Source organism: Erinaceus europaeus, chromosome 12 (genome assembly GCF_950295315.1).
Source record: "Erinaceus europaeus chromosome 12, mEriEur2.1, whole genome shotgun sequence".
In the NCBI taxonomy this organism is placed as follows: domain Eukaryota; kingdom Metazoa; phylum Chordata; class Mammalia; order Eulipotyphla; family Erinaceidae; genus Erinaceus; species Erinaceus europaeus.
The window spans coordinates 84,539,399-84,551,753 of NC_080173.1; the positions used below are offsets into that span (position 1 = coordinate 84,539,399).

The 12,355-nt window shown below is 46.7% G+C and overlaps 1 protein-coding gene across 2 annotated transcripts in view; it reads right to left on the reverse strand.

The window, feature by feature from the left end:
* KIF1C (kinesin family member 1C) overlaps positions 1–12,355 on the reverse strand; it is a 36,255-nt gene that overhangs the window by 7,111 nt on the left and 16,789 nt on the right. For both annotated transcript variants that reach the window (XM_060204211.1, XM_060204210.1), the window contains 5 exons: positions 8,243–8,322; positions 7,118–7,212; positions 1,269–1,352; positions 615–801; positions 412–484 (listed from right to left, as the gene is read on the reverse strand). In XM_060204211.1, the coding sequence (XP_060060194.1) occupies positions 412–484; positions 615–801; positions 1,269–1,352; positions 7,118–7,212; positions 8,243–8,322 (519 nt within the window). The remainder of the gene's footprint in view (positions 1–411; positions 485–614; positions 802–1,268; positions 1,353–7,117; positions 7,213–8,242; positions 8,323–12,355) is intronic.

Below are 12,355 nucleotides of genomic sequence, written 5' to 3' on the forward strand. Positions count from 1 at the left end.
GAGATGGTGCAGAGAGGGTGCTGGGCCCTCAAGCAATGGGTCCCGAGTTCATTCCCCAGCGCAGCATATGCCAGAGTGATACTTCCTCCCCCTTTGCTGTTCTCATTAACAAATTAAAAAAGTAAAAAGTAAATAAAAGTCCAGGTGGTACTTGAATATGATAAAAACCACAGAAGCTGCACAGGATGCAGGAGTCTGTGAAGTTCAGATCAACTGGAGGCTTCCTACAGGCACAACTCCTCCTTGGGTCACATTCGCTCCTGTCTCCTCCTAGACGCCCTTCCTACCCCTCACGCCTATCCCCACTTTGCCCTCTAGTTCAGAGAGCATGAACCAAAAGCAAGTCAGGCTGAAACACTACCTGTCTGGATGCTCTCGTGCCCCCAGGCCCTTCTCCCGCTGACCCCTCACCAGTCGCTGCTGCTCCAGCAAAAGATCAGCCTCTTCCTTTTCTTTCCGGTACTGATTCTCCAGATCCTGAAGCCTGGAAATGAGTAGGGAAGAAAGGAAGAGCTCTGTAGGATTCTGAAACCACCTCAACAGGGCACAAGACAACAGGAAGATGCCAGGAGGGGGCAGTCTGGAGGACGGGAGGCTGTACTGCCCTCTCATACCTCTTCTCCATCTCCAGCTTGATGTCAATGCCCTGCTGCTCCAACAGCTCCTTCTGAGCAAAGTTCCAATCAACAGGTTCGGAGGGCGGTCCTGGGGGTGGGGAGACCCCTCGCTCCCGTTCTAGCCGTGCCTGCTCCGGATGATTGAAACGGAAAACGTGGTTCTTGCCCATCACAATCCTATTCCCTGCAGATAGGAGGTGGGAAAAGTACTCACTCACCCACAGCAGCAAACCCAGCCCACGTTCAAGATGGACAACGAACGCTTGGCTATGTGAGTCCCATGGCCCGGACATAATCCCTCCTATCACTTAAATTTATTTTTATTTTTTTTTTTATTTCATTGGAGGATTGTTTTACATTCGACAGTAAATACAATAGTTTGCACATGCATAACATTTCCCATCACTCAGATTTAAAAACACCCACAGCCTAGGTTCCCCCAACTGACACCAGTAACCACCCCACCCCTGACAATCAAAGGAGGACTTCCTATTGTCCTGGGACAAGAGAAACCAAAACCTGATTTCTTATTTTGACTTCTCAATTCCTTCTACAAATCCCCACACTGTTACCTACTTATTTCTAGATCTTGCCCCAGGACTTCCCACACAGCCTTGTTCAGGACCCACAGCTTCACAGCACTTTCTCTACCTGACTTTAGCACCAGTGGCTCTGTCACAAGCTTCCCATTGACATACGTCTCTGCTCCTTCACAAGGCTCCAGGGTGACCACCACTGAGGAAAAAGAAGAAGTGATTAGACCTGGTAACAAGGGATTCCGATCACAGATTCCCACCATGAATTATCCCCAAACCATACATGCACCCCGAGCCCCACCCTCCAGTACCTGTCAGGGGTGCCATGGCCCCTCTGGTGGAAGGCAGCATGAGAAAGGAAGAGCAGAAGGAGGGTTAGAGCCCCAGCTACAACTCCAAGAGGCCTCTGCAGGGATGCCCTATTCACCCATCCTCCCTGGCAGAGCTTGGCAAACCAGATTCTCAGAAGGCTTTGCCTCTTTGCCCTCTCTCGTTATCAAGCCCTGTCATCTATGCCTTGAAGTTTTTCATTTCTTCCTCTTCAACTAACATTCCCTAGTTGTCCTGCCCTTCTTTCTTTTCTTAAAAAAATTTATTTTATTTATTGTCGGACAGAGACAGAAATTGAGAGGGGAGAGGGAGAGAGACAGACAGACACCAGCAGCCCTGCCTCACCACCCATGTAGTTTTCTCCCCGCAGGTGGGGACCAGTGGCTTGAAACTGGGTCCTTGTGTACTGTTATGTGAGCGCTTAACCAGGTGCGCCACTCATTGCCTGGCCCCGTCCTGCATTCCTCTAATGGGTTCCTAGCCCTCTTCTTTCTAATATATCTTTAAAATTATGATCTAATTGCCTCTAGTCACAGATTTTTTTTTCCCTTTTCTTTTTATTACCAGAACACTGCTAAGTTCTGACTTATGGTGGTGCAGGGGACTAAACCTGGGACTTGGGAATCTCAGGCATACCAGTCTCTTTGCATACTTAATATGCCATCTCCCCCACCCTGGGCTACTGTTTCTTAGGAATAAGATAAAGTACAGCCAATCGTTGATCAAAGTGTTCCTCTAACCTCTGCACAAACCACAGAGCTTGTTAGGACACAGATGCATGAAATGTGGTCTGGGAGGTGGTGCAGTGGATATAATATTGGACTTTCGGGAGTCGGGCGGTAGCACAGCAGGTTAAGCACACGTGGCACAAAATACAAGGATGGGCATTGAGGATCCCACTTCGAGCCCCGGCTCCCCACCTGCAGGGGAGTCACTTCATAAGCGGTGAAACAGGTCTGCAGGTGTCTTATCTTCCTCTCCTCCTCTCTGTCTTCCCCTCCTCTCTCCATTTCTCTCTGTCCTATCCAACAACCACAACATCAATAACAACAATAATAACTACAACAATAAAACAAGGGCAACAAAAGGGAATAAATATTTTTTTGAAAATTATTGGACTCTCAAGCATGAGGTCCTAAGTTCAATCCCTGGCAGCACATGTACCACAGTGATGTCTAGTTCTCTCTCTCTCTCTCCTTTCTCATTAATAAATAAAATTCTTTTTAAAAAATGTATGAGTCAACGTCTCTACTTTTAAAAAAAAATATATATATATATATATATTTATGAGGGAGGAGAGGAGGGGAGAGAAGAGAAGAGACAAAATCAGAGTATCACTCTAGCACATGCAATGCCAAGAACTAAGCTCAGGACTTCAAGGCTAAGAGTCCAATGCCTGATCCACTGCGCCACCTCCCAGGCTGCAACTCCCCCAGTCTTGAGGAGTAGGGATTCACTGTCATGGAGTGGCCTATGTGTTCCAAAGGCTTTATGATTCCTCAGCTGTGGGACACTGAACAGTCACCTAATATCTGGGTTTCTATAGAATGTGATAATGAAGTCTTTCTTGACAGAGTGGTTGAGAGTGATAGACAATAGTGAGCTTTTATTATCTATAATAGTAGTGATAAAGACATCACAATAGATTAGAGCATAAGGCAAAGAAGAGACAACTAAGACCATGGGAGTACAAAGAAAGCAGAGAGGAATCCTGCTTATGGACAGAAGAATAGAAATAATTATGTGGTGGCCTAGGAGGTACTATGGTGGATAAAGCATGAAGTCCAGAGTTCCTTCCCAGGCACCGAATGCGCCAGTGACGCTCTGGATCTCTCCTACCAACCCTATCTCTCTCATTAGTAATTAATATAAATCTTAGGAGCAATGCTCTAGTCTCTCTATCTTTCATTAGTAAATAAAATGTCAATAAGTAAATCTTCAAGAGGGAAATGCATATGGGAAAATGGTAGTTTCTAAGCCAGTGCTGTGAAGGAAGTTTGGATTTCAAGGAGTAGAAGCAGCGAAAAGGAGGAAAGGGATGGACAAAGATAGGTAAGCCGTCACCATGTGCCGGTAAACAGCAACAGGAGGAGACAGAGGAGAGAGAGGATGGAGTAGCTGTAACGGGTGCCACTCTGCCACTGTTTCATTTACTACTATAACCCCAAATTCATGCATTCCGTCTATTTTTTTAAAGGTATATACATTCACTCTAAAATATACTGTCTCTTAAGAGAGATAGCATAATGGGTTATGCAAAAAGACTTTCATGCCTAAGGCTCTGATATCCTAGGTATAATCTCCAGCACCAGCATAAACCAGAGCTGAGCAGTACTGAGTAAAAAAGAAAAGAAAAAAAAAAGGGGGGGAAAGAAGGCGCAAGCACAGTAACAACACTCAAAAAAAATACTCAGGATCGGGTGGTGGCGCACCTGGTTGAGCACACGTACTATAATGCGCAAAGATCTGGGTTCAAGCCCCCAGTTCCCACCTACAGGGGGAAAGCTTTGTGAGTGATGAAGCCAGGATGCAGATGTCTATCTGTCTCTCTCCCTCTCTTCCCCCACCTTGATTTCTGACTGTCTCTATATAATAAATAAAGATTATATATATATTCAGGAGTCGGGCAGTTAAGCCCAAGTGGCACAAAGTGCAAGGGGTGGTGTAAAGATCCCCGGCTCCCCACCTGCAGGGGAGTCACTTCACAGGCGATGAAACAGGTCTGCAGGTGTCTTATCTTTCTCTCCCCTTCTCTATCTTCCCCTCCTCTCTCCATTTCTCTGTCCTATCCAACAACGGCGACATCAATAACAACAACAATAACTACAACAATTTTAAAAAAAGGGCAACAAAAGGGAAAATAAACAAATATTTTAAAAAACTTTATAAAAAATATATGTATACACTCAAAACATACTGTAGGTCTACTATATGTCAGACACTATTTTAGACCCTGGAAATATAGTGAAGAAAAATGCTCCCAGAGAGTTCACCTATAGCTGGTTAGACAGGCAAAGAATAAGCAGGTCAACAAATAATCTAAACCTAAGAAGGGATGGGTATAAAGAAGGGAAACTCGGTTGGACAAAGAGGTAATTTGCTATGGCCTAGATACAGCAGCCTTCTTCTCTATGTCCATGGCCCACAGTGACCTATACTGAGACTGCCTGGGGCAGGGTTCAAAGCACTGTCCCGGAGCCTGCCACGCTGCCTTTGAAGCCAGTTTTGCCGTCTTCTGTGTGATCCTGAGCAAAAGTCCCTAGCCCCTCAGAGCTCCAATTCCCTTACCTGTTAGCTGCCTGAAGAAATGCAGAGGCACGAAACAGACAGATGATCAGTATACAGTAACTCCCCGCTTCTGTCTGTGCTGCCCACCTCGTTTTCTCTGCTTATTTTTGGTCAAATCTAAATCCGCCATAAGAACAAAGGCTCAAAGGCACTAAAACTTTAGAGTGCCCCACCCTTTGGGGCACAGAAATACAGATGCCTTTACAAGTACTTTAATAGCATCCTACCTGACTGTCATCTGCCCAAGCGCACTCTAAACTCCTGGGGGTGGGCTTATTTTTTAGAGTCTGGTACCGTTTTGGTATTGTTCCAGCAGTGGCGTGAGATAACCACAGAACAGGAACTCAGCAATCATACACTCAGCTGAACTGATTCAACCACTTGCAGCCCACAGTGTCGGAAGTGTTTGCTGCCACTGGGGACTTGAAACAGACTAGACAGACAGCTTTTATCTACTGACCCTGAACCAATGAGGCCCAATGAGCATGTCTTAAACCTAAGCTGGAAGCCACACAAAATATATATTTATTTTTTTTAATTTATTTATTTTCCCCCTTTTGTTGCCTTTGGTTTTTTTAAATTGTTGTAGTTATTATTGATGTTGTCGTTGTTGGATAGGACAGAGAGAAATGGAGAGAGGAGGGGAAGGCAGAGAGGGGAAGAGAAAGATAGACACCTGCAGACCTGTTTCACCACCTGTGAAGCAACTCCCCTGCAGGGGGGGAGCCGGGGGCTCGAACCGGGACCCTTACTCCGGTCCTTGCGCTTCGCACCACATGTGCTTAACCCACTGCGTTACCGCCCGACTCCCAATATATATATATTTTAAAGTAAAAATAAAGATTTGCAGGGCAGGGGTAGACAGCATAATGGCTATGCAAACAAACTCTCATGCCTGAGGCTCTAAAGTCTCAGATTCAGTCTTCCACACCACCATGTCAGTGCTGAACAGAAAAAAAAAAAAAAAAGGTTTTTAAAAAGTGGCCCAGGAACAATAAAATCACATGTACAAGACCCTGGCGACACACATACATATCACACACAGTAGTGCTGCCCATGCATATCCAGTAGAGCACATATGTTACCATGCACGAGGGACTGAACTCGAGTCCAGGATCCCCAATACAAGGTAAGTTTCACCCGTGGTGGAGTGGTGTTGCAGGTGTCTCTCTGTCTCATTCTCCCTCTCTATCTGTTCTCCACCTCTATCAAAATAGAAAATAATAAAAATCTGTGAAAGTTGTGGAACCAGAGGAATACAAGGGGGACACAAAGGCCAGTTAATTCACAGAAACCTCTATTGTCATAGATGGATAAGTAGACTTTTTATATATACATTGCATTTTTTTTTAAATTACATATTCATTTATTAGAGACAGAAATTGAGAGGAGATAGGGACATAGAGGAGAGAGACAGAGAGACACCTGCAGCACTGCTCCACCACTCATGAAGCTTTCCCCCTGCAGGTGGAGACCAGGGGCTTGAACTGTGTCCTTGCACACTGTAATGTGTGTGCTCAACCAGGTGCACCCCACCCGGCCCCTTGCATTTTATTGTTATTTGATAGTACAGAGAGAATTTGAGGGCACAGGAGGGATAAAGAGGGAGAGAGGCAGAGAAACACCTGCAGTACTTGCTTCACTACTTCTGAAGCCTCCCCTCTGCAGACGGGGAGCAGGGGCTAAACCCTAGTCTTTGTGCATGGTATTGTGTGTGCTTAACCAGGTGCTTCACCACATGGGCCCTGGTATAGACTTTCCAAATTAATTCAGATAAGCCACTGAAACAAATATGGATTGTCAGGGTGGGGGAGACAGCATGGTTTTTATGCAGAGACTCTCATGCCAGATTCAATCCCCCACACCACCATAAGCCAGAGCTGGTGCTCTGGTTAAACAAATATATATATATATATATATATATATATGATTTTCATTTTTTTAAAAAATCTTAATTTAACATTAAGGAAAAGGCAGAGGGAGTCAGGCAGTAGTACAGCAGGTTAAGCACACGTGGCACAAAGCACAAGGACTGGCATAAGGAAAAGGCAGCCCCTTCTTTTCACCAAAACCTGGCACACCACAGCATTTCTGTTGCTGGCTAGGGGGCCCTCACTGCCCCTGCTCATTACAGAGTCTTGAGGAGCAGGGCTCAAAGAATACTATCATGTAGTACTCCAAAGCTTGCATCATCTTTGAAGTCCCTCTGATGGTGTGGACATATTCCCTTCTTAGATAATCACACTCCTGGCGCCCAGCCCAAGTCTCTCTATCAGTGTATGGGATGGAATATGGGCTTGTCTCTCTCCCTGATCAGCAATTCCACTCACACTCCCCAGCCATTACCTTCTCCATCCGGCTGAGGGACACTCCGGAACAGACAGTGTTGCTCCCGAATGAACTGCCCAGTCAGCTTGATGTCCACATCTACCTGGCCGACCCTGGGGAAGCAATGGCCAAAACTTCCTGAGCAAGTGCCAGGCACTCGCCCAGCCCCTCCTGGACATAAGCTCTTCCGATTCAGTGAGTGAAGCATAACTATTCTCATTTCACAGATGGGAAAACTGAGGCTCAGTGGTGAAGTCACCTGTGAAGATGGGGATTTGAAGCCAGATCAACCTGACTCCTTGGTCATTGTTTACAGAGCAAAAAGAGGAAAAGATACATGGAGTGTAATGGACACACTCGGCTTTGGGCCTTCCATCTGTCCTAGACTTATCACCCCAAGGGCTCATGCACTACCCACAATAATCATGAAGGTAAATGCCTGTGGTGGGCAGAAGAAGGGGCATTCTCACCAAGTCTCAGGTTCATTAGCATTAGCCAACAAGGCCATCGAGCCTGCCATGTGGGCACTGTCCCCCAACAGCATGGGCCTGGGATGCTATTTTCCCCTCCCTACTCTGCCTGGGAAGAATCTCACCACAGATGTCAAGGCACCGGTACTAAACACTTAGTGCTCTATTGTTTCCCTCCTGGCAAATCAGGAGTTATCCCTCATCACTGGGTCAGTCTGGCCCTAGCATGTATCTTTTTATTTTTTTTTATTATCTTTATTGATTGGACAGACAGAAATCAAGAGGGAAGGGAGGGATAGAGGGGATGAGAGACAGAGAGACACCTGTGGCACTGCTTCACCACTTGCGAAGCTTTCCCCCTGCAGGTGGGGACTGGGTGCTCGAACCCAGGTCCTTGCACATTGTAACGTGCGCTCAACCAGGTGCGCCACCACCCAGCCCCCCCAGCATGTGTCTTGTAACTACACCAAAGTATTGGGTGGAGGCAGGTCTACCTCTGAGAAACAAGGCTCAGCAGCTTTTCAGGAAGCAGGCAGGGGAGTGGAGGCAGCTGTCCAGAGAGCTGGAGGTCTCCAGTGAGACCAGCAAGAAAGGGAACGACCAGTATGGACATTCTGCTGCAACCACACCCTAAAGAAAAAGGTCACTCCACAGGCCACCGACGCAACACTACCTGGTGTCTCCATCTTTGATATGGTAGAGCAGACATTCAGACATCAGAGGGTCTTCATTCAGGTTCACCAGGTGGGGAGTCTGAGGAGGGGAGAGAGAGGTCAAGGGCTTCAGCAGACACCTCTCTGGGTCCCAGCATGCCTGTTCTCCCCTATGCTGCTATCCTCCCTTGCTGAACGCTCGCACTTACACAGTTCATCTCCAGAAGCACTCTGCTCACACACAAGGGGCTACAAAATTGTCAGCCCTGTGGTGCCCCCTCCCCAATCAACAAACCCTTCCAGTATTTTTTTTTTTTTGAAAGGCACTATAACCCACCTGAAACATCAGAATCCACCTGCCCTTAGCCTCTGATTTCCCTGTGCTACTTTGTGCCCAGGTTTTATCTTTTCTTCCGTTAAAATGTATTCTATCATTTCTGAAGAGTAAGGGAGGGAATTGGGTTAGGGGACTGATACTTCCCACCTTTTATTCCAGCTCAAATTTTTAGGGTTACTGATTGCTTTTATAATTACAATGTACAAATGAAATATCAGCAACACAAGAGGTGGTACGACGGATAAAAATCATTGGTGGGCGGGGGTAGATAGCATAATGGTTATGCAAAGAGACTCTCATGCCTGAGGCTCCAAAGTCCCAGGTTCAATCCCCCGTACCATAAGCCAGAGCTGAACAGTGCTCTGGTGAAAGCAAAAAAACAAAACAAACAAATAAAATCATTGGCCTCTTAAGCACTAGATCCTAAGTTTGACCCCAGGCATCTCACGTGCCAGAGTGATGATCTATCTGGTTCTCTCTCCTTCTCTCTCTCCTAAGTAAATTAAAAAAAAAAAAAAAAAAGGAGGAAGAAGGAAATAAAGGAAAAAGAAATATCAGCTATCAGTTCAGTTCAAAAGGAATCAGAACAAAGCTGTCACTCACAGCAGACCCGACTCATCTCCGAGTCTAGGATTGTGTCACACTGGAGTAGGGTCATTGTCACAGTTGCCTGGGCCTGTCCCTGCTGATATCTCCCTGACCAAATCCACATACCAGGCTGATCATTCTGTGTTGAAAACCCAGCCATTCCCTTCCCCCAAAACACCTTTTCCAGACCTGTTTCTCTTACGACACCCCACCCTTCCCAGGCATGTAACTCTGGCAGCAAACACGCCTTGCTCTCTCCACACCCCTTCTCAACACCAGCTGCCAAGCCTGGGACGTCTCCTGGCTGCTGTCTCAGTCCACATCAGTCTACACCCTCGGCACCAGCCCATCACAGGCTCGCCTGACTTCCGACCGTCTCCCACAGTCTCCCAGCTTCCTGTTCACACATCCCTGTGTCTATGTCATGCTTTTCTGCTCCGATCACTCCACCTGGCAGCCCATGAGTGCCTACCTGAGGCTGTTTCATACACAGGCATCTCTGGGCCTCTTCGATGACAGGACCCCATCCCAACAACCCACGTCCCTTTCCTAGATCTCTCCCCTTCTGTTCTCCTGTGCAGTGAATAACAGAGCTCATTCCAGAAGCAGGTCATAAACATCCCTGAGTACCTGGGGAACTGCTCACCACACTCCCACTCCAGAAACAGCCTCCCTCCATATTCTACCTCCTCCTCACCAGTGAAAATCAATCACTTTTTCATGTCCTTCATAGTCTACCTCAAACACCATTTCCTCCATGAAGCTCTCCCAAGCCTTTCAACCATAACAAAATCCTCTGCCTCAAGGATTTACTGTGAGTTTTGTTTTTTATAAATATTTATTTTATTTATTCCTTTTTGTTGCCCTTGTTGTTTTATTGATGTCGTCATTGTTGGACAGGACAGAGAGAAATGGAGAGAGGAGGGGAAGACAGAGGGGAAGAGAAAGATAGACACCTACAGACCTGCTTCACCACCTGAGAAGCGACTCCCCTGCAGGTGGGGAGCCAGGGGCTTGAACCGGGATCCTTATGCCGGTCCTTGCACCTCACACCACTTGCACTTAACCCGCTGCGCTACCACCCGACTCCTGTGAGTTTTTTTTTTTATATAAAATATTTTATTTATTTACTTTTTTATTTATTTTCCTTTTGTTGCCTTTGTTTTTTATCATTGTTGTGGTTATTATTGTTGTTGTTATTGATGTCATTGCTGCTGAATAGGACAGAGAGAAATGGAGAAAGGAGGGGAAGACAGAGGGGGAGAGAAAGATAGACACCTGCAGACCTGCTTCACCACTTGTGAAGTGACCCCCTGCAGGTGGGTAGCCAGGGGCTTGAACCAGAATCCTTGCGCTTTGCTCCATGTGCACTTAACCCGCTGCGCTACCGCCCGACCCCCTACTGTGAGTTTTCTATGTGCAAGTCTCCACTGAAGAGCTGGAGAGATCGCCCAATGGGCAGCATACATGCCTTGCCACGTGCATGGTCTAGTTCAAGTTCTAGTACCACATGAAGATACTGTACTACCAGAGGGAGCTCTGGGGCTATGGTGTCTCTTCCTCTCTGTGTGTATTCCTCTAATTGAATGAAAAAATGCCCTGCATGGGCTGCCAGTGGCACACCCAGTTAAGCACACGTGTTACCATGTGCAAGGACCCAGGTTCTAGTCCCCAGACTACACCTGCAAGGGGGGGGGGGACTTCATAAGTGGTGAAGCACTGCTGAAGGTCTCTCTCTCTCTACCTATCTCTCTCCCCTCTCAATTTCTCTATCTTATCAAACAAAAAGGAAAAACAGCTACCAGGAGTAGTGGACTCTTCATACCAGGACTGAGTCCCATCAATAACCCTTTTAATGACAATTAAAAACAAAAAAGAAAGAGGACTGTGGAGATAGCATGTTTATGCAAAAGACTTTCAAACCCAAGGCTCTGCAGTCCCAGGTTCAATATCCAACACTGGCGAGAGCCGAGCGGTAGCGCAGCGGGTTAAGCTCATGTGGCACGAAGTGCAAGGACTGGCGTGAGGAGATTCCAGTTTGAGCCCCCCGCTCCCCACCTGCAGGGGAGTTGCTTCACAGGCAGTGAAGCAGGTCTGCAGGTGTCTATCTTTCTCTCTCCCTCTCTATCGTCTCCTCCTCTCTCATTTCTCTCTGTCCTATCTAACAATGACAACATCAATAACAACAACTACAATAAAAAAACAAGGGCAACAAAAGGGTAAATAAATAAATATAAAAAAATAATAATAATAAAACTCCAGCACTGCCATCATCCAGAGCTGAGCAGTGCTCTGGTTTCTCTCTCTCTCTGTATCTCTCTGATTAAATAAACTTTTAAAAATCAAAAAGAGAGAGAGAGAAAAAAAAATGTGACCTGGTTTAGTGAAATCATACACACACAAAACCCCAGCTCTTGGGGGAGGGGAAAAAACCAGTGAGATCAATAAGGTACTAGGAGGGACAGAGAGGACTCAAACCTAGATGCTGCTTTCCCATCAGTAAGGAAATCAAAGTCAGCTTTGGAAGGTGAGACTTGGCATGGAAACACCATTACCATGCTTCAAGACAGTTTCCGATGCTTTCGTTTCTTCCCAGGAGGTTAGGTGTCACCATGTCATGGGTGGGGTCCACATGCAAAGACAATAAAGTGAAAAGCTATAGGTGCTCAGTGGGGTCAGGGCTTCCTGAGAAAGGCAGCACGGGAGCTGATCTTTGAGGAGGAGGTGGAGGACATGCAAATGGAAGAGCATTCCAGACAAAAGAAATCTGAACAAAAGCAGAGGTAAGGAAGCACAGGGTGGATGTGGGGGTGGGGCGGGGGAACAAGCAGCAGTCTATGAACTATGAGAGGCCTCACAGTTGGGGACCTGTCCCCACAACAGTAAGCCTGAGCCTGAATCCCTGATGAGCAAGAATACTATGTACCCACGTATTGGCCCCTCCACACAGGCACCCCACAAATCACTGCTCCAACTCTTCCCCTTCTCCCACGGGATGCTCACATCCCCTCCCTACACTGCATCGGCAGGTCTGCTTTGGGACAGGCAAACACTGATGGGCTCTGGAATCAGAAAGTGATCTATCTCTGGGGAGAAGAGACACGATTTAGGGCACTGCTTTTCAATCTTTGTTCAGTCCTAAAACCCTTTGTTCCAATGAAACCTTACCTGTGAGTCTAATGCGTCAAGCAGATAAGCAGGCCAAGGC